Below are 26,135 nucleotides of genomic sequence, written 5' to 3' on the forward strand. Positions count from 1 at the left end.
AGCATTAGGTAAAAGCAATAGTGATACACATATAAAACATTAAAGTGAATATCCCCATCCTTACAGTATATGTACTATTATTGTTGAAACCAAGTGTTGGTATATCTCAGATATGTATCTTGAGAATACCATAACATCCTTCATTAAATCCAGGTTCTACCACTTCCCACACCACTATCTGATGGCAGGGCTAGTATTCTGCCTAGATTTTACTTTTTTTTTTTTTTTTAAGATGTAAAATATCCACGCCGTTCCTGTAGACTCTTGAAAACCCAACATGCGGTAGCACACTCACCAATTAAAAACTAAATTGTACAGTGTAAATAAAATTCAGCTCACAAGCCTGAACCTGAATTGTTATTCATGTTCATTTACAATTTGTGTTTTTTTTCCAATTACTTCCGAACTGTTGAAATATCCAAGTGTAGTTTAGGTAAACTCTGACCTCAGGTTAGTGCTAGGGGTAAAAGTCAAAACACTCTCGTTGTTCCCTGTCTAAACACTTATCTACACTAGCAAAATCTAGTGTTTGTGGGATCAGAGTAGTCTAACTGTTGCTTCCTTCAAACAGATGGATAATACTATGCAGTGCATCTGGCATGACTGAGCTAGGACAAGAAGCAACTTTATTATTTTCAAATTAAAAAATAAGAATAATGACTCTTGATTGACTACACTTCTAAACAAATCATTAAGGAGACAACAATTAATTAAACAGGTGTTTTGAAATATAAAATGTATAGTTGCATTGTAAGTCTAATCCAGTCAGACCTTCAATGTTTTGGGGGAAAAAATCGAATATATCCATTTATTTTACTGTGAGCCATTCATGTTACTATACATATGCACCATTCTTAAAATCCTGGCACTTACCAGAACTAAAAATCAGTGTAACTTCTCAAAGTATTGATTGAATCAGTCTTACTGTTTTCTATCCTATAGATTTCCAACAGTTTTATCATCTGCAACTGACACCATAATGTTGTTGTCTTTCTTTGAATAATAATATAACTACGTGCAACAATGAACTGCAAAACTGCATTCGTTCTTTATGATTTAATCAACAAGCCATTTGCTTTATTATTTTCAATTGCATTAAAGTAGGTTTTTATTCTTTTATATGACGGTGGCATTCACATTTTGTAAATAATAAATGTTTAAAACAGGAACAGTTGGCTGGGGTTAGTTCACCTCATTGCACTTCACTGACTAATACTGGTCAAGCCCAATCCTGGTGGGTATCTCGTTTTCACAAAAAAAAAAAAAAAGAATACATATATATGTATATGTTTTTATTTTATTTTATCAAAGTGACTACATAGTATAGTGTTCATATATATATATATATATATATATATATATATATATATATATATATATATATATATATATATATATATATATATATAAAGTGATCATATAGAAACATTGGCACAAAAATCTTAAGTTTAATTGTTTTACATGAGTATTTTTAAAATAAAAATATCATATAACATCACTAAAACACTATTGTATAATACTGTTAACATTAAGCACAAAATGGGTGTTTTTCTGTAAACTTCCAGCATCATTTTGTTACATGGATCAGTATGCTGTAGCTCTAGAGTAGCCATATAAATAAAGCACATGCTATATCATCTTCTTCTTATTTTGATGTCATTTCCACTGTGCTGTCTTCAGGTGATCTGACGTCGTATTCTCCAGCCTGACCATTAACCAGCACCTTCAATCGATCCGTCAGGTCATCAGGTTTGGGATACAGGATGAAGTCATAAACAAGTGCAGCAGCGACACCGCCAACCATGGGTCCCACCCAGAAAACCTAAGATAGTTGATAAAATATTAAAAATCAACACTATGCAAAACTATCTAGACATTAACTCAAATTAATTCCATATTCTCTGTATATGTAATATTTACAGTAGATACAGTGCTGGAATAAATGTACTTGGGTTATATCCACACATGCTGCGGCATATCGAGTCGAAGTAGAGTGCTGAATTTTGGTACACACAACAAGCCCCTGAAAACACGACACAATAAAAAAATGGCACATAGTCTCCGCTGTGATTTTGAACAGAGCAAACGCTGCAGGCTGGCATGATTTGGATAGGCCATTCCATGGAAAGTGGGAGACAGAAAGGGTTAGCAAATCAGGAGAGACTGGCTGGACCTGAAATGTGGAATACTTTTTACTGCACATGTATTTTCTGTGATTTTCTGATAATATTAAAATATGCATTGATTACTTCTAAACAAAATAAAATAATTGGCTAGATAAACTATGGATATACTACAAACCAAGAAGCATTATCGCAGACCTGTAGAGCAGGCTCTTCACTGTGTACAACACACTTATGTGTAAATAAGATGCCCCCCCCAACCCATACACCCTACTAGCTTGGACTGTTTGAGCTAATGGAAAGAGATTGCCTATTGCTTTGGATTCCCGTTTATAAATAGATATATATTTCTGCCTTCTGTTATTTAATGTGCATTTGAATGATATGAATGGATTGTTATTTTATTATTATTTTAAAAACTGTTTTTTAATCGCTAGAATAATAAAATAATCTATAATTGATGGCAACCTGTGGACCCCCTTTTTGCTTGCCTATCAGCCTCAGGTATATCCCGAAATAAAAACGAACCTGTTTTCTTTTTTTTTTTTTTTTTAATTGGGCTATAGATATAAAACAAATTAGACAGAGTTATCTCTCCTCTATAAACTAAGAAGTTGGCATAGTTGGCTACTTTAATATAAGTTGTGTAGCAGTGCCTGATACCACAGCTGGCACTTACCCACTGATCTGTGAAATCCCACATTACAGCAGCTGGGCCAAAGGACCGGGCAGGGTTCATTCCGCAGCCTGTGTAGCTAATCTGGAGAGAAAAATACACACTTGATTAGATTATTTGACAGACTCTAAGAATAGAAATGTTTTTACATTCGTAAATTTAAGATGCCCCCTAAATTGTTGGTGGGTTATTGTTATGTTTGTTTTAGTATCTTTTTTTTATCATTAGTTTTTTTTTTAATATAAATTATCTTGAGTTCTCCATAACGGCTTGTATAGACTGCTTTGTTAACAAAGTATTTAATCTGTGCATAACGGTCCTCAGTGTTTCATCGTTTGTTATAACAACAACCGATAATTATAAATCAGTTTAGAATTATTAGATATGTTTTCTTTACAGGAAATTCAGGCAAGGTAAGACAGTTTGTTTGATCAACTACCAGGATATAGGTACCACAATTTATTTCCGAGTGCAGTTACTTGGAAGTTGCTTATCCAGTTGATTTGACTAGGAGGGAAGTTAGGAGTTTGCGAATTACCCCCTAAAAATGTACTCCTTTGCAGGGTAGTAGGTTATGGACTTGCTCCCTTATTCGTCTTGGGTATTTATAGGAGCTAGTTTTACACTGGCAGTGTAACCGAGAGTGATAGAGAGTGCTCTGCTGTGCCAGGCTGTTTTTTGTTTTTGTTTTTTGTCTCTGTGATGAACATGGCCTCTCACAGTGGATAGGGTCCAATTCCACAAGAAAACTTTCTCTATAGAATCCAGTTGTGATTATTTGCATTTCGTGTGATTAGATGGATGCATTTAGATAAAATATGTATATGCCATATAAATTACAACTTACAGCCCCAAGATGTCCAAGAGCAACTGACAGTCCAATGGCCAAGGGTGCCGAACCAGTGACATCACTCCTTTTCTTGTCTGTGGTTGCTATGACACACAGGACCAGCTGGAAGGTGACAATAAGCTCAATACCCACAGCCTGGCCATGACTTGTGCTGTTTAACTACACCAGAAATGGAAAGATTAAAAAGAGATTCAGTCCACAAATTAAAACTTTCCACTGGTAAACTGTGACAGTCTTGTTTGAAACATTAGATCTTTATACAAATAATATTAAATACAGTCTATACATATTGGGAATAATAGGGAAATTCTATATATTAACTCACATTCAATTTAAACAAAAGAGAAAGTTTATATCCATCAGTAAATTGTTTATCATGTACTATATGTAGGTCTTCAGGTCTGTTTTTTAATGAAGAGATGTGTCATGATGTATTTGTAGGTTAGTGTTAGTCAGTGTACATGCGTGTCTTACTTGGTGGTTGTTTTTGTGTTTTGATGTGTTGCAAAACATGATGCTAGAGGTGTTGGGGGCATGTCATAACAACTTTCTTGTCACTGGTCAAAAACTTTATGGTTATGAGTCCTCCTATAGCATTACATATTATATCCTGTAGGTATACTTTTTCTTTGAATCATCATCAGTTGATTTTTTTTTTTGGTTACAAGCCCTTTTCTTTAACCACTGGACCACACACCCACAAACTCTAAATGTGCAACGATTTATAAGATGCAATTTAATCACAATTTTACAATGTTGTCAGTACAAATAAAGTCCCAATTTTTGTTTTCTCTCTACAGTTCTTTCTACACCGTTCTTTCTGCTGGTTCTCTGCCTAATTTTCATAAACTGTGGATACTGAAGTAAATGTCACCTTTCTGTTTAGTTTTTGCACTTAATATGTAATTAATTGTATTTGTTTATTTACATACTGAAGGTATCTTTTGTATCAGCAGTGGCTCATGTTATTCTCCATATTAAACAATGAAAGTTGAAATAACCAGAGAGATACAAAACTGTAGGTGTTTTAATAAGCTGTGCAAGTGATAAAATATGATTAACAAGAGGTCTAACATAAATAAAGTGTAAGAAAAGGAATTGTATGCATACTTTTCATATAATATGTATGATAAAATAAAGTACAAATCAAAAAAGTCAACCGCATAAATAAAACTAGTGAAATAAAAAAAGACATAAGGATGTAAGCCTCAAATACATAAATAAAATGTAATAAAATAAAAAAATAAAAATGACAAAACTATGACATATTGAACAAAAAAATAAACTAACATATACTATACTAGAAGTAAGGAAAAACATGAACCACAAAACACAGCTGGAATAAATCCCAAGTGCTCAATGTACAATGTATTTGAGTAATTAATCAATTAGCCTTTTCTGTAAAGAAACGAAAGTTTCACACTTACCTTGTTCAAACCAAGGCTATCGTTTTTTTGTTGGAGTCCATAAACAACTCCACTAGCCACTGTTGCACCCAGGACCTGAACAATTATGTACACTACAGCCCTGAACACACTGATCTGGCAGCTTGTAAGCAGCCCTAGAGTCACTGCTGGGTTCAGGTGAGCCCCACTAATGTGACCCAAACTTTGTGCCAAAGTAGCAATAGCTAGCCCAAAGGCTAGCGACACCTTCACTTCTTGGTCAGCACCAGTGGAATTGGAACCAAGAGCTGCTGTTATGCTAATGAAGACAAACAATGTCATGCCTATCAGCTCAGCCATCACACCCCTCCAGAATGCATGGTTACGGAATTCTTTGGCCATGACTAGGGCTCCTTGGTAGTCTTGGGTGAATTCTGCAAGCACAGCAAAGATCTTGAATTTATAGAGATCCCAGTTGGTAGTGGGAGGAAGGGGGAGGTGCAGAGTTTAAAGACAAGTGCTGACCATCAGGATTAATTCCTGGCACTTTTTTTCTGGACATGTTTTCCTTCCCTTTTAAATTTTAAACTGGATACAATAAACCTATCCCCATGATGCTTTAAAATGGTACACAAAGAAGGTTACATATTTTATTAAGTATTTTTGTGTTTTTGTTTAATCAGTAGAACTAAAAGATGTTTTGAGTAAAACTCACACACAAATTGAAAAATGCACTAATTTCTTTTTTTTTTTACCTCTGTATGCTAGAAAATACACCTGGAATAAAGTTTGTAAAGAGAAATGAATCCCTTAATTGGTTACATATTGCAGTTTTATATTTTATAGTGGTACCAAAACTCTAATGTGACTAGTGCAACAGAATATAGAGGAACTTTCAAATCCAGCCATTGTGACAACAGTGATAGTTACTACTATAAACAGCTCTTCAGAAATTATGTAGATTGAAGTGTGTATTACTACCCCTTCCCTCTGGCTCCTGACTTTTCTCTTCACAGTGCATGGATAGGATATCACTTTATTTACAGGTGTATACTACAGTGAGAACAGCTCACGTGACACTACCAACAATGGTAACACACTGAGGGCATGCACTCAGAGGTAAAACACTTATTAACAACCATATATAGAAATTGTTTGTATTTCAAATGCTGTGCATGTCTTGTGCTTGAGGGATGAAACTCTTATGTATAAAGGATGACACAACCCAGTGTCTGGAGCTCAAGTGTACATCCTACTGAGACTGGAGCTCGCTACTCTGTTTGTATTCTATTACTCCAATAAACTAGACCTTATTTTTATTACCTTTACACGTAAGTGGTGTGTGTTTTCTTACAGTTTGGCAAGCCGGTGTGGAGAGATTTTGCACGGACTGGAAAGCGAGCGTGGTGAAAATCAGTATTTTTGGAATTTTTCTAATTTCTGTTAGACAAAGGGACAGCAAAGGGGAGGTACCCCGCATTAAGCTTGACTGCATATGCTCCACCTAACGTGGAGGTGGAGAAGGGACAGTTCAGGGAATCTCCCTTTGCAAACCCATTGTTTTCAGGGTATAAATAGTTATTGTGTAAAACTGATCATTTTATATAGGAGCTGTAGTAATATGAATATAGGATTGTAAGTCCCCACTACATCGGTGCACAGAAGATAATAGTATATGGCAGTTGTCAGACAAGCACACAAATAAGTCTTGGGTTGGATCTCTCAAATTAGTATAGAAGACCGTTTTGAGGCCAGTTAATGCAGTAAAAAGGCAGAAGGCTATGATTTAGACACCTTAATGGTTTCGAAAAATTAAAGCAAGCAGTGCTCCTTTTGTGTTACAAACAACTGCAACAGAGGAGGCAATTTCAGCTGTTTACAACAGGTATAATCTCTACATCGTCCTGTTGCTTATGCTTCACACTTGTTGTTGTTGACCCCGGTGGAGAAGGTGTATGATCAGTGCATGTGCCATTTATTATCTGTCCACTGGGCTATGATGCATGATGAGTACATTTGTGGGTTCTACCAGGTAGTGCTACACACTCCGCATACACCATTGCAGATGTTATTGTCAGGGAAGATTAAGGGGTTGTCCAACGCATGGTTGGCACGATGGACTTTGGATTTGGGACACCGCAATCTTAAGACTATTTACAAACCAGACACAATGTTACCTCAGGTTTTACAGTATGAGGGCACCCCTCACCATTGTCAAGACCAGGTAATCAGAGCGCCTGATGCGATTTTTTGAAGTGGCATCAGTGGCAGAGGCCCTGGGTGTTTATGTAGATGGATCTCAATACTGGCAGGAGGGTCAGTATTATACAGGTTTTGCTATCCATTCTCCGGACGGAGATTATTTGTATCCCTCCAGCATCGGGTGCGTTTGACCAAGTATATTTGTATGTATATTTGTGTACAGTTTGTATCACACTTAATTTGTCATAAATTGTCTTCACATCATTAATAAATATACAACGTTTTCTATTTTTTTGTCATCCCCTCTGGGAGGCATTGTAGTATTTGTGGCTAGGCAGGCAAGTGCTTATGGATCATTTTGTTTTCATGTTTGGAAGCGGTGGAGCTGCAAGAGTGTTCATTTCCTTCCTCCTTTTTTCTTTTTAAAATCATCTTATTATGCTTCTTTTTGTAAAAAACATTATATATACATTTTTTCACGAAACAATGAAAAAAAAATTACCTGGATTTTTCTTTTTTTTTTTTTTGTAGTTGGCTATGTTTGATTAGATTTTAAGTTTTGGTTTAGAAGTATGCAATACTGTGTAGTCATCTCAATACTGTGTAGTCATCTCAATATTGTGTAGTCATCTCAATACTGTGTAGTCATCTCAATATTGTGTAGTCATCTCAATACTGTGTAGTCATCTCAATATTGTGTAGTCATCTCAATATTGTGTAGTCATCTCAATATTGTGTAGTCATCTCAATTGTTTCTCTACTGTACATCATTCCTTGTGCTTGTCAGGGGCCTTCACAATAAAGGATGCTAGAAACTTCTGGTATCCTTTGGCGTTTTGTTAATGTATTTAAAAACATAACACAGGATGAGCAGGCTGTTCAAACAAGGAAGAGACTGCAGATGATTTATTTGTAACCATCGTGTGGTTCAGGGGCAGGAGCAAGGGCGCCACCCTGTGACCAGTTTTGCTTCTTTTATTTCTATACTAGACATTGCCAGCTTGAAAGAGGACAGCTTTTACACTTGTCATTGCATTTCCATCTATCTTCTGACAGGGTTTGGATTAGAAGTCCTGACAGTCATCCACTGAAAAAAAATGAAAGCTAGTGGCTTTGTTCTATAATGCATAAAATGATTGTCATGTTCACTCTGTTCCAATTGACCACAACATTCCTCAGTGCTTAATCCAAGGTCGTGAAGAGAAGACAAACTGACAGAAAGAGTGACTGACAAATACCTGTATAACTGAATACTTTTCAGCCAACTATTCAAACAAATCAATTGAATGTGTTTTTAAGGTAGCCTAATGTTTATCCTTCTAACATTCTGTTGCACAGGGTTGATTTTCCCATTGTGTGGTTCAAAAAGCTTTCTGAATGTTACCTCAAAGTACAGGTAAATGCCACAGTTATCCAAGGTTGCAGCTCTATGTCATACAACCTCCAGCTCTATCTGTAAGCATAAATCACTCAATAGCTGTATATGTAGTAATACTAAAAGAAACTTGAAGGCATTTAGACTTCTAGTTGAAATGTTTGTAAAACGATTTTCTAAGTTTCTTTTAGTATTTCTACAGCAGCAAGCTCTATAGGTAACATTGTAGTTTGCACATGCTGCACCAGTCGCAAAAAACATCCAACCAGAAGCAAGCATACCAGTAGCAGCCTTTGATTGTTATTATAAAGCTTCATACTACTCAAATTCGTTGACAAACCTTTGCTTTCAGACTTAAGAGGAAGGAAGACACCACCAGTTACTGTGGTAAGCACTTCGATTTGAATCACTGCCTTCAAAATGTTCATTTCAAAAGCCTCATAGTATATGTAATTGAAGTATATAAATATAAAAATTATTCTTTTGTAAACATTGTATGTAAAGGACAGTTCTCGTTGTCTGGATTATTATTATTATTATTATTATTATTATTATTATTATTATTATTATTATTATTATTATTATTATTATTATTATTTTTTTATTATTATTTTTTTTTTTATGAAATCATGTTTATTTATATTGGCATGAAAACAGGTTGTTATTCAGTGGTTTCCTGTAGGTGCAACAATTAATTCTCAGTTTAGCAATTTAGCTTCAGAATCGTTGTCTTTACCAAAATAAATGCTATTTGCGGTAAAGTGTAGATATATTTTAAAATAGAAATGCTATCAGAATTAAAATTATTTCATTTAAGTGCATCTGCCATCTGTTAATATGATAAATATACACATTATATTTCAATACTGAATGTGTGTAGAATATTAATCTGTTTGTTATGGCATTTTGTTGGTTTGATATGTGAGAGCCATGGGAGTTTTGTCTTTATATATCTGGGAAGTCATTGTTGTTTATGAAATAGAAATACATTAACATGATCACATATTTTATAAAATGTCTTGTGTCTAATCCAGAATTCTAATTTACTTATCATGTTTAGAATGCAAGTGGAATTTCCTAATAGCTCAGTCACAGTCTGCAGAACCTTATCAAACACATGGATTCAATTATTTCAAATTGATTTACGTTCCTAATATATCATTATGAGGTACAATTGCATATAAAAGTTCCTAGCTAGCAGGCATGTCTATATTTATATGTAGATTTATACAGTATTAAAAAGTGTTGTTTAGTTTTGAATGTTTTTTACTGAATGTTTCTTTGGCACAAAAAGACGTTCTCATAGTCACCAATCTAGAGTATAAAACTTAGGCTACTAGGTGAACTGAATACCTCAGGGATGATGGTAAAATAACCAACAGCCTTTAACTTGGAATGTGTTAAATTATGAGCTGTAAGTGTTTAACTTGTAGGGTAATTACCTACAGGAGAGACAATACAAAGGAGAAGTTTAAATCTGTCTGCTTCCCTAAAAATATACCCTCTGTAACAAACCCTTTGTTTTTATAACAATAGAGCAATATATGTTTTTTCGAAAGATGAAGTGCTTACACTCTGCTAAGTTACATTTTCAAGGGTCTTTGCCATGGTGAGAAATACCAATCAGGCACAATGGCTAGAACTCACAAATCCGTTGTTGCAATTGTATTTTTAAGGAAGGATGCTTTAAATGTACCCTTAAGACTGCCTTTCCTTCTCCTAATTTAGGTGTTTGTTTATTTATGTACTTAAGTGGTCCCCTAGTATATAGCAATGGGTTAAAAAAAAAAAGTTGCAATCAGCACTTAAGAGGAAACTGTGCAGTGCGAACAGTTTATCTCCTGTTAACAGGAACTTTATTATTATTGTAAACATTCACTTTAAATTCATAGATTTATTTACCTATCAATGTTTTGCCGCCTTTCGGTTGCGTTTTTTTTTTACATACTAAACATTCTATCAATTTACAGTGTGATAGTGACCTGCAATGGAGCTATCTGGTTGATGAATAAACGTTCTGAGGTTTGTAATCAGTATTCTCAGTTGTTTGCCAATTAAGAAAATACAACTGCATTCACTCTATTAGAACCATTAAATGATTTAGTCTTTACAAGGGAGATATTTATATATTTGTTTGGTTGATTGTAGCCTATTTACCCAGTTAAGTCACTGTCACTTACAAATGAAACAAAAAAGAAAGAAAATCTGGGAAATAAATTTGAAACTGTTGAAATTATACTGTGCACCCACCATCAAAGATCACTCATCAGTAAAAACATGTTAACCTTGCATTATGAGTCCCTGTGTAATTATTATGATTATTTTGTCACTCTTAAGAGCATGTATTTTAAATGTTAAAAATGCCACTTGCACTCTGATTCAGGGCTTCGAGAGCCGTCATGGGCCCCGAGGGAAGGATTGGTATGTCCCGCTGGCATACACGCACCCCCCCCATGGTACTACATTCATTTGACTTTGTAGTATACTGTAGTCTAAACCAAGTTTCTAAACCAAGCAATGATACTTGCAATCTTAGCAGTGTCTGAGGAAGATCATTTCAACCGATACATTATTTTGATAATGGGTTTGAAGGAAACTGTCAATGGCGCCTAGAAGTTTCAATATCTCAATTTTATTTACAGTATTCAAACTTTTTTTTTAGATAAGTGAATAAATATTTTTTTTTGTACAAACTGCACGTGTAATAGTCATTAATCGGAAGCTTACTTAACATCAAATAACGTATACGTTTTTAGCATAAACTACATTTTAATGGTGTTGCTATACACTATTTTATTTATCCTGTGCCAAAAATAAACCACTCATCTCTGCTCTTAACTAATAGCCTGTATCAGTAAATATATTTGTATTTTAAGCAATATAACCAATCATTCTCTAATTGTGTTTACCACCAGCTGAAGAAATTACTTTATTTATTTTACACAATACCATTTTTCTAACAAACTGCTGCACCACGTTGTTTTGAGCAAATTATATATCTTAATAATAGAATAATTCATACTGTGGTATATATTGTGCAACTTTAGGGTTCTTTTAAAGTTTTTAAAAGTCTTTAAAAAAAATACATAAAATTGCTATGCCTTTTTTTCAGCTTTTTGGTGTAGTAAAATATGAAATGCGAAAGTTCAAATCATTGTGTCAAAGGAAGTGTTTGACAGCGCCTGGATACAAAATCATTACACAACAGAAGCACATCGGCTCGGTGTGGTCTACTGGAGTTTTTCTTTTTAATGTGGTGGTGGGAACGCAAAGGGTCTTGTGCAGGGCTAGTCATTTTAAAATATTTTATATATATTAAAAAAAAAAAAAAGAAGTTCCCCCTTCATAAGGGCCCCCCTTCGGGGCGTTGGGCCCCGGGAAAATTTCTCCATCCTCCCCGCCCTCTCGGTGGGCCTGCTCTGATTCTGTCAGAAAGTGCGCTATGACACAGACTCATCACATAATAAATCTACTCTGCTGTCAGCTTAACTCAGGCTGTCATTGCAATCAGTGCCTAGCAGCTAGCACCTAGAAACTATTCCCCAATTTAGCTGATAACTCAATATGGTATATGAGTTTCAGGGAAAATAAGTGCTATTTCCATACTGCATTTACATTTTCACGTGATATTTGTTACCAAGTGTAAACTGCAAAAGAGCAAGAAACCAGGAATAGAACCTGTATGCCTTTCTATGTCTAGGTTTTATTCAAATTAACAAAAGAAAATGTTTAAAGCTTGTATTAAATTTTTAGTACAACTGCTCAGCCACTCTGTGAAGTTTAACATTGCTGCCAGTTGGCTGTCAGTGCTGGAGCCTTCCTGTTGTGACGTGAAACCAGAGATGTAGCTGAGGGGCTGGGAATGTGACAGAAGCTATTCATGCTGTCTCATTAAACAGTGTTCTCAAAGGCAAAATGTGATGATTATATTATCTGTTCAATCTGACCCTTTGAAATAACTAGAAGCCGTCTGTAATGGAATGAGAAGCTGCATGGTAAAATCATCTCCTAAAATAATAGTTTGCATTTATATATAAAATACCTGTACCATATTAGTTTAACTAAAATTCAAAACTCAAAATAGGCTTGTCCTGGTGGTATAACAACCAATAATACATGGTAAATAAGTAGGAATATGGAAATACAATTCTTGTACCATTTACTGAAGCAGGTTTTATGGATAAAGTCAGATTATGAAACATGTTGCTGTTTTATTTAGAGGCTGTGACCCTTATAAACCATATTACACAAAGTTAATTGTATGACACTCCAGTGAGCTGCACAGTACTCCTTGACTCTTTTCAAGCCCATTGAAAACAAAAAGGCAATACTGGCATGTAAGACGGAGGGCACACTTTCAATGTTTATTGCAGAGCACTGCTCTATTCTGACATGTGATCATTGGACTGAAGTGTGCAAGAAAGCATTTGGTGACGCGAAAGCAATCTCCGAGTTGAGACTAAGCCGTATGAAGTGTACTGAAATTATAAGGGAAGTACTGGTGGCTCACTTCAAGCACGCTGTGGCAAGTGACTTAGGTAACCAAAAATACAGCCTTCTCCAGACAACTCCACGAACATTAGTGTGTCAAAGCACTTGGGAGTGGTGATATGTTATTTTAGCGAGAAGCAGCGCAGAGTGGTTTCAACGTTTCTGGAACTATAATCTGTTCATGCAAGGAGCATAGCAGTGGACCTCGTTGTGGAACCATGATCTATTTTGTTGTGTATAAATAGGCTATGGTAAAAAAAAAAAAGAAAATGCACTAAAATCATTTAGTTTCAATTAAAAATTATATTTGATTATTTTGCATTGTACAGAAGGTATACAATGCAGCAGCATGACTGATTTTGTGTTACCGGTAGCCTATAGGCTAAAGTGAAAAGAAAGTGCGCTAGGTATTCATTTGATTTGACTACTATACTGTATAGGCCTACTGTACAGATTTATATTTTTACATAAAGTACTGTGAACAGCGAACACATTAATATTATTTCAGTGCAATGATTTAGACATTTAAAATAAATGGAGCTCTGTAAATGTATGTGTTTGTGTGCATGTGGCGGGGGTGCGATTGTTATTATTATTATATTTTTAAAACTGGACACTCCGTTATTTCGAACAGCTTCTCTGTCTCCTGACATGTAAGTTTAACTTATCTTAATATGCATGTGGCTATGTCCACACTACATAACCGATCTCGAGAACCATAGTCGAAACATTCAAATTAATCTAACTCAAAGCGTCCAGACTGAAGTACAGAGAAGGCAGCAACGGTCTCGCCATAGGCAGGCTTTTATATAGGCTCCATGAACATGCCATGAATATAATTTTTATGCTACAAAGTATGCATGATCCACCATTTTACAACTTAAGCCTCAAATAATTGTATACAGTGAAGCTGTATTGATAGTCATTCACAACTCCTTCAGGCACCTGAGTATTTGCAATGTCTATGCGCCAAACATATAAAAGAGCATTTTGGGATATTGGAGGATGGTGTTCAGTATTACAGTGTCCACACTTCTGACAAACCGCACTGCCTGATGCAATCTAGTTTAGAACTGGACTCGAGACTACCTCCTGAGGTGGTCTCAAGTCCGGTTCTCGGGTACAGTATTAAATGCTCTGTTGTGCAGATGCTAACTGCAACGTATACGACTTAAATGCATAGTATGAACAGGGCCTTTGAATGTAACTGACTACTGGACTAACTAGTCCACCTCCTAGTTTCAAATCTGCAGTACTTACTATCAGAGTCATTTTACTCCACATTAGCATGTGTAAAACTGAGGCACATTAAAATGCAACTTATTTTTTTGATTGCGCATGTGTCATGTACATAACGATGTAGTGATCTGCATTTGAGGCGATTTTTTTAATTGGTTCCGAACCGGGTATCTGTCATTGGAACCGTGTATTACAATTCTCGTTCCAAAACTATTGAGAAAAACATGTCCGTATGTCAATGTGTGAGCGGAAGGGGGGGGTGGAGTGTGAAAACTGGAGGATACATAAAAGATGTTATGCAAAGGAAAAGTATTTGACAGAGACTGTACATATAACATATGATACATACACGATGCAGCTTTTGTGATGCTCCAACAATATTTGTGCAATCTATGAAATCACCCTGTTTAATTAAAGTTAACAAAATAATCAATCATTTCCAATTTGCACGGTAATAGTTTTATTACAATAGTGAAAGCCAATGTGTGCTTTTATATGAACCTTGTTAATTGCAAATTTCACAAAGACTACAATTAAAAAAATCTTAAACCACATGGTAAGTGCAAACAAGTCAGTGCACATCTTGTCGTGTTGGTCTTGGGATTGTCTTGTGAATGAGAATAGTTTGAATTACCCATCTAAGATTTCATCCCTTCATATAAAAATGAAAATGAATTATTCTCCAGGGAAATAAATGCAATTACTTTATTTTAAAAACTTAAAACAATGTAGTTTTTATCAAATGTATTTTTGACAGAAATTAATGTTTTTAATAATCAGTTTTATTAAAAACATAATAGTACTCAATAAAGCAGCACTTCATCAAAACAGAACGGCTCATTGGCCAAAACAAAAACAGATAAAAAATAACTATAACAGCAAACAAGTGTCGTGCTGGTTTTGAGCCAGCACATATAGCAATTGTTTTGTTTAAATTATTTTTCTTTACCTCCTCACTCCTGTTCTCTACTCCCCGACCACTCTTCCCTGACAAAGGATTTCTCCAGACTCCATATTCTGTGGCTGGAGCCCAATTAATCAATAAATAACAAGTACATAATTAAGGCTCCAGCCACATGCTCACATGTATTTTGGCACAGAGGAATTTAACCCCCTCCATGCCGATCCAAAACACACAATAACAAAACCATAAACACAAACACACACACACACACACACACACACACACACATATATATATATATATATATATATATATGGTACGCCCTAGTTTTATGCTATTGATTTATGTAACTTTAAAGTAATCCTTCAATAAAAAATGATGCATTCTGTCATTTAGGATTATAAAGCAGCAGAGTGAGGATGGGTGAGGAATGTTTTAGTTATAAAGCAGGCTAATTTTTGAAATTCAAGTATGGACTGTTTATCTTTAAAACATTTAAGTGAAAGACAAAAAGAATGCAGGTTTAAAATGCACTGGTTATTTCACATTATAAAATGAAGAGAGTCACAAGGTAACAGACTGGAATCCTACCAAACTTTTGAAGGTAACATTTTTTGGAGCTGTAAAACTGAATACAAATATATTATTAAATTGCTTTTGGTGAGTTGTATCCCTCTGTTGTAATACTGCTGCCGATAAATATCTAAACTGTGATCTACACAGCAGATGAATTAAGTGTTTTTGTTTTCATCATTTTCCTATTCCTCCTCACAGGACTTTTTTATAATCATGTCCTAAATGTGTATTGTATTTTTTTTAAGCCAGTTGTTTACTTAAGTTACAGGTTTATAGTTCAGTGGCATTTTTTCTTTTTTACAAAAATAATGTATTTTGTTTTGTTTGTTAATGCATTAATGTAACCTAAACTTTGATACCAACTTTGGGAACTATGACATGAGTTTGTAGCCCACAGTTGTTATGCTGACCACATCAATACCACCACAATTTGGTATAGCATTGATCGTTTCTGCAGATAAGGTTAATGCGTAGGGAACAATAATTAATGACCTTGGTTTCCTGGCCTGTGTTCATTAGATCCCTTTAAGCACGTCTTTGTCTACATTTCTGCATCCTGCCAATCGCTCACATCAGAGGGATGTACATCTGAAGAAATTCCCTGGTAAAATGTTTATATATAAATAACTGCAAAACAGACTGTAGTGTCTGGGAATATGTTGTGTATTGTAGCTTGAAAATATAATTGTATTTTTAATTTTTTTTTTAATGCACAGAGACAAATAAAAACAGAAAGTCGCAATTTTACAAAAACAGTTGAAAAATCGACAGAACCGTTTTGAAATGTCAAGAAATGTCGTGAGATATTTTACTTTGTGATCTCAACATAACAGTTTACAATATTGAGATCCTCAGATCATTTCTTTTGTGATCTCGACATTACAATTCATTATCATTTTTTCCTTGACCTTAATGAGTCAATGTACAAAAAATCCTGTTTGCTATTTCAAATAAAATATGCATGTCATTGACATCCATCCCTGACCACAGCTGTAAATACAAATTAAGAGTGACTATACCACTGCATGTAAAAAGTCTGACATATAGTGGAAAAGATGCCGCCATAAACCCCTTGATGCATATACTCAATAACTTGTGGTAAAAAACTCAAAACCAAGTTTCATCCTAATTGAATAAGCACTTAGATAGATATATGTAAAACTGAAGTGTGAAATACTGTACGGAGAGACAGGCAAACAGTGTGCTTCTAAACTCCATGGTTTTAACAGTAAAGCTCTAAAAAAGCTATCTAGCCAGATTCATCATAATATCTCTATATACGTGTAAATGGATAACATACAGACAGGCAAAAAATATATATTATACTCAGTAACTTATGCTAATAAATGTATTTAGCAAGTTTAATTAAAATTGAAAAAGTGGTTCATAAAAAAATGTGTGACATACTGTAGGTCACCTGACAGGGATAATAACTGCAAAACAGATTTTAGTGTCAGGTAATATCTGGTTTGATGTTGCATGTTTGAAGGATACCTTATTTCATTTGGATAAGCTTGAAGGGTGTAAATGTGTCCATCACCCTGCACAATAGATAGGGGTAGATTCCATTCTGTAATGCCACGTCTGAACCATTTAGTGACAGACCATATTTTCAATTTGTGAGCATAGTTGTTTGTTAAATTATATTTTTCTAAATTAGCTATCAGCAGCTGTTCTCAGATGTTAAAAATAAATTAAATAAGCCCAGTATATATTGAAATTATATATATATATATATATATATATATATATATATATATATATATATATATATATATATATAATTTCCCATGTTCAACATATAATAAAAGTTGTTCTTTTGGAAGTTGAGGCAACTTCAATTCTCCAATGTAACAATATAGAATACATTAACCAATCACTCTAGTAGTGCATATGAAATAAGTAGGTACCTGACAGAAGGTGCATCTTTTAATTTGTATATATATATATATATATATATATAGATATATATATCGTTTTAATGCAGATATGCACAAATTTAATTAGAGCTCATAAGAACCTTGATGTCCATTTCTTTAACACCTAAGAATTAAAATATGTGTTTCACCACATGTTAAATCAAGACAAACATTTCTTTTTTTTGTAACCTTTAGGTGTTATTCAGGGAACAGGTGCAGGGGCTGCTGACTTAATCAAGTCAATTTATCAATTAACCTCCCTATTTAAGCTCTGTGTCGAACAATCATTCTCTGTCTTGCTTTTTGCGTTTGCATATTGTCACGCAGCACTGCAGACCCCACTTGTCGTTTTCATTTCTGCTGTCTGTGCTTCCCTATGCGTCGCCAGGCTTTCACTTACATTGTTACATTTTTCTGTGCTTTGGTTGTGAGAAAATGTGATAGGAGTGGTTCACCCTAATCTGTTTTAATTTCTGTGCATTTTGTTTAGAATATGCGTTCATTTGGTTACATTCATTTTTCTGTGCTTTGGTTGTGAGAAATTGTTATAGGAGCGGTCCTCTGGTTTGTTTTAATTTATATGCGGTTGTTTGGTGGGCTCTGCCATACCTCCCTCAGCTTCACCGTGTCCGTGTAGACTCCGCCCTGCTCTGTTCTGTCAGCTATGCTCCGTGTTTACATTATCGTCATGACTGCTATCCTACTTGCTCTGTGTTTTGTTGTGTTTACTTGTTTGTACAATCCCGAGCCTACCGGCTCGGCCCCACTGACCCTTTCAGGCTCCAGAATTAGTAGCAGCACATTAATTCATACTAAAAGATTTAATTACCGCCGCGCCCCTTACGCTTACGGCTATGTTTGTTCTGTCTACATTAATTATGGAGTGGAAATGCTTCTTACCCACACCTCTGAGTGGGCTCCAATAATGGCGCCTGTAGTGATAGTTGCATTGAATCATGGGATCGCACGATCGAACAGTTCAGACGTCTGGCTTGTCCTGTCCTTGATTTCGCCCCGCTCGCCCGGCACTACAGCTGCCAATATTTCACACTCATGTCATCTCGTTCTATCTTATAATGCTCCCTATGCAGTCTGTTGCACCTTGACCAGGCAACTCATTCAGCAAAATTATTTATGTCCTTCAGCAGTAGCCATAAACTCCCAACTGAAGCCATAAGCTGACTGTCACAAATCAAGCTCACTGTTGCAAGTCGAGCATTTGCCAGTTTCTGCTGCTTCGACCCAACATAATATTGTTAGTATACATGAACTGGGGGTCATATCTCCCTCGGGACCACCAGAGGTTTCCTCCCAATTATTATTTTTTTCTTTTCCGCTTAGCGGGTGCGATTCGTCAATAATAATAATAATAATAATAATAATAATAATAATAATAATAATAATAATAATAATAATAATAATAATTAATAATAAATCATCCAGTATTGATTGTCACTTATTAACCTATGTTTCTTTACTAACCCTTATTTTATTTATTTTGTTTGCATTGATGGCACAGATGCAGGGAGCTGGGGGTCCTCTTTTGGGGGCAAGCGACGTCACAGCCCAACCTTAGGCTCAGCTGAGCTGGCCTCGCCCTCCGAGAGGAAGATTGTCCGAGAGCCATAGGGGACCCCCAGCCAAATCTTAACAATCTCTCTCTCATTCCAGGTTCGCCCTGGGCCAGCATACATGCTCCTCAGTCTTGGAGGCTGATCGGTTCAGTCTCCGCAAGGGTGGTATCTTTGAGCCAGGGGGCAACCCTACACTTTTCTCATTCTCTGTATTCTATCACTTGTTCCCCTTGGGGCCAGCATACATGCTGTCCAGCCTTGGAGCCCTATGAAAGGGCAGCTCTCACTGAGCCAAGGGGAAAACTTGTTTGCTTTACTAACAAACAGGCTTTTATCTATGGCAGTGTTCCTCTCTGGCCCCTTTGCATGTTCGTTTCCTTCCCTTTTTCAGGCCGATCTCCCGAAGCATAGGCGTTCCTTGTTAGTTGGGGCGACTTCTTCTATCCTTCTCTTCATTTTCCCCTTGGGGGAAGTAACGCTTGCTTCCTAGACTTGGAGGCTAATCAGTTCGGTCTCACCTTCGCAAGCAAAGGGGAAAGCATGTCATCTTCCTAGCCACACGCTATTTCAAGTCCCAGGGCTTATTCCTCGCAGCCCTTGCTCCTGTTCCATGAATTCTAATTTAGTATAGGATTAATACTATTAGCAGCTTATATAGATAGGGCAGCAGTGTGGAGTAGTGGTTAGGGCTCTGGACTCTTGACCGGAGGGTCGTGGTTTCAGTCCCAGGTGGGGGACACTGCTGCTGTACCCTTGAGCAAGGTACTTTACCTAGATTGCTCCAGTAAAAACCCAACTGTATAAATGGGTAATCGTATGTAAAAAATAATGTGTAAAAAAATATATATAATTGTGTGTAAAAATAATGTGATATCTTGTAACAATTGTAAGTCACCCTGGATAAGGGCATCTGCTAAGAAATAAATAATTGTAATAGATACTGGTACATGATGTAATCTAGTAGTACTAGTCAGTTTTTTTTTTGTTGTTGTTAATTATTTGCTAAATTGTTTCATTTGGATACAAAAAATTACCACCTAATGCTTTTTAATACTAGATTTCAATTTAAAACTAAATCAAATGGGCAAGGATAGATCATTCCCAACAGCTCACTAGCCTGAATCCAATGCAAGTAAGTACTTGTAGTAAAAGCTTCATTTATTTATTTTTGTAGTCCGCTCCATGCTGTGAACAAACTGCTTGTGAAGTCAATAAAGGCAGTTTCCAACACTCCCGCTGGCATAGAACAAAAATTCAATCAGGGGTGTAACACATTGTATTGTGACATTCAGGGACGTGGTGTCCATACAAAATGTTTACTATTACTACACTAAAAGTGAACAGCCTCCAGAACCTAAGAAGCAACAAGTATTCATGCAAAAGACTGAACCAAAATTGAAGTATTTAAAGTATTAAGTTAAAACATGACATTCTACTTGGTTGTCCTAGTCATTATAGGTCTGTATAATGCAGTATACAGCATATACATTACAGAAGTTTGTGAAAAATACAAATGATTAATGGTTTGTGCAGCAATTTTCAGTAAATAAAAAAGGCATTCAGCACTGATCCCCTGGCTCTTTTGAGAGAATGATTTCCAAAAAATGTAACAAAGAAAGAAAAACTTGGTTATACAAAAGCTGATTTGAAATGCATTGCAGACGGTGGTGAGAAAAAAAAAAACAGAACATAACTGAGAGAATCTCACCATGGAAACACAAACAACAAACATACTGAATACCAATCAAATTACCACACTCTAAAGTTTGTTTAATCTAAAATCAGCTAGTAACTATTCTAAACTATATTTAGAATATTATCTGCATAATAAACACATTTCTTTATGCAAGTTTTAACATCTACTCTCATGTAATGGAAATCGTGTTTATCCTTTAATGAAACTTTTTTTTTTTTTAATGTATGTCACAACATGAGAACATACACATTGAGAGTGATATATGTTTTACTCATAGGCACTAGGAGTTAAAAAGTAAACTCTTTGAAAATAAGCCTCAGTAGGTTTTGCTTAAATACTATTTTGTTTTTGGAATGTGGAAACATGGCTAAATGAAAGTCAGGTAACCAGACCTCTCATTAGTTTCTTGAATATGTTCTATGTATACTGCTTTGTGTTTAACAACACATCACCAAATTATTTAATGGTTATTAAAATGACAATTAATATTATGATTTATTTTCAGTTTATCTCATTAACCCTGATACAGTTTTAAGTGTTTACGTAAGTGCATTTAATAATAGCTTGTGTTTGTCTGCTGTAGTTTGTTTGGTTTAACATTTACTGTGTTTTTGAAAACTACACATTCTAGAAACACATTTCGTCATGTGCCATCCCTGTTATATAAATATATGAATGCCGCCTTCCTTATCTTCACTTTGGACCGGCACTTAAACAATAGCTGACAATAGGAACACTTCCCTTAATCAACAACTCATTACTCACAGTGTAAAATAAACACTGGAGTAATAAAAGCAACGCTAAAAAGCTTCTGACATGAATCGTCTGCTCCAAGAACAGGGTTTTTATGACCTTGGTCTCCATTCACAATGTTCATGAGTTATTTAAAGAATGTTTCTTTTTTTGTCTGTTTTGATGGATTAAAGATACATTATTGTAGTCAATGGCTAGTGGCTAACATATTGGACAACAGTGCTCTAGTTTATGGTTAGACATGAAGGATCATTCCTTCACAATTATTTTTTAAGACAGAAATTGCCTTGTTATTATTCATGAATTAAAAATGTTTTAAATTCATATCCCAGTGCAGTAATATTTTTACGAATAACAAACTTTATTTAAAGAGCAATTCAGCTACGTATAAATCAAGAAATATGTGGCATATCAGCAATTATCTCATAGATCACCGATTACTGCAACAGTTAGGTGTAAGGGGTATGGAGGATATTAATGCTATAAACCAAATCTTTTTGGGGGGCGTAGGATTTTTTTTATGTGTTTTTAAATTAAAATGTTGTTATATGTATTAGCCTGCTTCTAGTTTATGTTGCCTTTCAAAGTGAGAGTATAGATTTTAGTCTCTTTAGCTTTTAACATTACTTTAGGACAAGCAGGAACATGTGGCTACCTAGAAGGGTTGAGGTGTCATTTTGACCCCTATTTGTTTTCCTATGTTGTGGTTGGCAGTGGAGTTACTAAAATACCATTATCATTTCTGTCAGCATATTTTCTACTGCTGACGTCTCTTATGAAAATGAACTATTTTGAGACAAAAGTACTGTAAGCAGGAATAAGTTTCTCCTGAAGATATGGGTTTGAATCCAAAGGGAAAAAAAAGTGATATCTGACCAAAAACATTTTTTATGTAACATCCAAGTTAAATCTATATAAAGATGTAATAGCCTATCTACAAAAAGTGACACATTTATTGTGGGTTAGTCAATTTAGTTAATTTAACATGTCATTTTTATTGTTTGTTGCTGTGGTGGGGTGACCCCGCCCCTGTGCGTATTTTGTGTTATGTTGTGTGTGGTGTGTTAATGTTGGTGTATATGTATTGGTGCACAGGATATAATGGGGCTATGTAGCACATGTGATTTAAAGTGTATATTTGTATTTAGGCACGGGGAAATGCACAATCATTCCACGTGCAGATTAAAGTGGGTATTAGTATGGAAGCACGGGTAGCAGAATTAGTTCACGTGCAGATGAAACGAGATTCCAATTGAATGATTGATTAGCAATCGAGTCTTGGTACAGCTGCATAAAAAAAGTCAGTTTCACTCACTCGGGGTTGTGTGTTTGGGAGTGGAGAACAGGATAGAGAAGGAGAAAAGAATTACAAACTAAAGGATCAAAACAAATGCTACTCGTGTGGGTGGACTCGCACAATACTTGTTTTGGGGTTCATCCACCGTTTATCTGTCTATTTGTTTTGGCCACCGCGCCGTTTTGTTTTGTGTGCAGAGATTGGTTTTCTGTTTAAACCTTTTATTTTACAATAAACCGGCGCAACAGCGCATGTCACCAGGTGACAAATCACTGTTTGATTCTTTTTTTTTCTGCTCACTTGTGTTATCTTTCGTTTTTCTCCACTTTATTTCTAAGTTTTCTTTCACAAATAGTGATTGGTTTGTATTTTTGTGCGTTTTTTTCTTTTTTGATTTATTTGCTAATTGATTTTGTCACTTCAAAAACCAATGCTACTTCCCTGTTTAAACCCCCGCTGCTGAAAGCAGACTACAGTGCCACGTGTGGTGGTTGCAGTGTTCTTTGTCTTTTAGAAACGGCAGTGCAGAAGATCAGCATTTTTTTTCTTTGTTTTTTTTTTTCAACCTTGAAGGATTGGCTGCATACCAGCAGCAATTGGACATTTGTTTGTTTTGTTTGTTTCAGTTTTTTTTTGTTTTGTTTTGTTTTATCATTTTCTTTTATCATTTCCAGCCTTTGGATTTTTTTTCTTTCTTCTCTCTGCTCTTTATAATTCCCTCTGCATGCAAGTTTTATTATTGATTTTTTTAAAGTCTAATTCCCTGTTTTTAGATTTTATAAAAATACTGTTTTTATAAAATACATACCTATGTTGTCTCTCCTGTTCAAAGCCCATGGTGTGTACCTACAGTGGTTTGCAGAAGTATTCATCCCCCTGCAAAGTTTTCACATTTTGTTGGCACCTGAGCGTACTCCATGACGCTTTCAAATTAGACTTTACATGTAGAATCTACACAAACTACTCCACATTGATAAAGTTATAAAATGCATATAGAATATAAATAAGTAAGATTTACAGACAAAAATAGATTAATCTCAGTTGGATAAGTATGCAACCCCTTTGCTACTGTAGCCCTAAATCAGCTCAGTTGTAAATTATTTGTTTGAAAGGTCACACAATTAGTGAAATGGTTTCAGCCTGTGTGTACTCAAAGTGGTTTAACTTGTAGATAATTTCCCTCAGGTATATAAAGACTTTCAAGCCGCAACTCACATAGTGATCCAACAAAGAAACCATGATGACCAAGGAGCTTTCGAAACAAGTCAGGGATAAAATGGTAGAGAGGCACAGAGCAGGAGAAGGGTACAAGAAAATTTCAAAGGTGCTGATTGTCCCTCTCAGCACAATGAAGTCCATCATTAAGAAGTAGAAGATGCATCATACCACCCAGACCCTACCCAGATCAGGTCACCCTCCCAAACTGAGCAGTCGGGCAAGCAGGAAACTGGTTCGAGATGTCACTCTGAAGCCAACAATGACCTTGAGAGATGTGCAGAGTTCTGTGTCTGAGATGGTAGTCAGTGTTCACACATCAACAATAAGCTGGTCCCTACACAAAGCTGGCCTGTATGGCAAGAAAGAAGCCATTACTCAAAAAGCCTCACCATAAAGCATGTATGGAGTTTGCGAAAAAGCACGTAGATGATACTGCAGACATGTGGAAAAAGGTTTTGTGGTCAGACGAGACAGAAATTGAACTTTTTGGTCTAAATTCCAAGCGGTACGTCTGGCGCAAGCCCAACACTGCACATCACCCAGTCAACACCATCCCAACTGTCAAGCATGGTGGTGGCAGCATCATGTTATGGGGATGCTTCTCTTCAGCAGGGACTGGGAAGCTTGTCAGGACAGAGGGGAGAATGGATGGTGCAAAGTACAGGCGAATCCTTGAGGAAAAGCCTGTTTGAGTCAGCCAGCCCTAGGCGTTGCAGGCTCATCAGCCCCAGGCAGCGCGGGACAGGCAACCCCAGGCGGTCCCTCGGAAGGCGACGGCAAGGGTGGACCCTCGGGAGGTGAAGACGGCCAAGATGGGGGGCAGCGGGAGCTCCACTTCTCCGCCTGCTGATGGAGTTAGGACCAGTCGTGGTGCTGGCGTTGGCCACTCTGGCAGTGGCTGCGCCGGTGCTGGCCCTATTCGCGGCCGCTGCAGACGGGCTGTTTTCCGCTGTACTCCCCTCAGCAGCCTATGCAGTGGGATATGGTAGGAAATATATCACGGGAGAATGGTCTTGAGGAAAGAAGAGGTCCTGGTTAAAAGAATTAAAGGTCAGATATGTAGGCTATTTGTCTTTGAATTAAAGGCAACAGGATAGCTTCCTTGCACTTCGAGAAGACACCGGGAGTTAGTGAGAGGCCATATGGCAGGACACTAAACTCATACACTGTTCCCTGAAAAGCGAACCACAGGTACTTTCTGTGCGCTGGTTTTTTGGTGATGTGGAAATAACCAAAGAAAACTGTGGTGAACCAGTCACCTACCTGATTGACTGCAACAGCTGTTGCATCGTCAACATTTTGAACCTCCTTTGACTCAGATACAGGTTCACCATCATGCCTGGGCACTGGGATGTACCTGGAGTAAAACCCTTCCTCCAACTGGAGGGGGTCTATCATGCAAGTTCCATGGCAATTAATGGAAAAAAGGACCACAGCATTATTTTAAAATCTTCTGTTCTGAAGTCACCAAAAACCAAGGCACTTTTATCGATACAATACCTTTATTAATGGGGTATATCCAAACACGGAACCAGCATGTTCTAACAAAACAAACAAAAAGACTACCAACGTGTAGCGGCAATCCTGGCCTTCATCAGGATGTAGTCTCAATTAGCAACACAGCAATACATAAGCAATCACATTCAATCAATTAACACTCAATTATTAACATGAATTACATTTATTACACAAGTTAATTAATTAACCACAGCTTAATCAAAGAATTAGTGGAATATCAGTCAAAGGAATAAATATCAAAACAGAGTATACCAAAAACTCAAATAGAACCAATAAGAAAATAACATTCAGTTCATAGGTAGGGTCTGTAATCTAGCTCTTCATTTAATCCTGGAAATT

The 26,135-nt window shown here is 36.1% G+C and overlaps 1 protein-coding gene across 1 annotated transcript; it reads right to left on the reverse strand.

Moving 5' to 3' along the window:
- Window positions 1-1,428: 1,428 nt before the first annotated feature.
- On the reverse strand, window positions 1,429-5,479 carry LOC117400478 (aquaporin FA-CHIP-like). Its single transcript, XM_034000517.3, has 4 exons — window positions 5,077-5,479; window positions 3,647-3,808; window positions 2,803-2,883; window positions 1,429-1,822 (listed from the first exon to the last, which is right to left on the reverse strand). The coding sequence occupies exons 1-4, from the start codon at window positions 5,434-5,436 to the stop codon at window positions 1,646-1,648; spliced, it is 780 nt and encodes a 259-aa protein (XP_033856408.1). The 5' UTR covers window positions 5,437-5,479; the 3' UTR covers window positions 1,429-1,645.
- Window positions 5,480-26,135: the final 20,656 nt, after the last annotated feature.

This window comes from Acipenser ruthenus, chromosome 4, assembly GCF_902713425.1.
Source record: "Acipenser ruthenus chromosome 4, fAciRut3.2 maternal haplotype, whole genome shotgun sequence".
Taxonomy (NCBI): Eukaryota; Metazoa; Chordata; class Actinopteri; order Acipenseriformes; family Acipenseridae; genus Acipenser; species Acipenser ruthenus.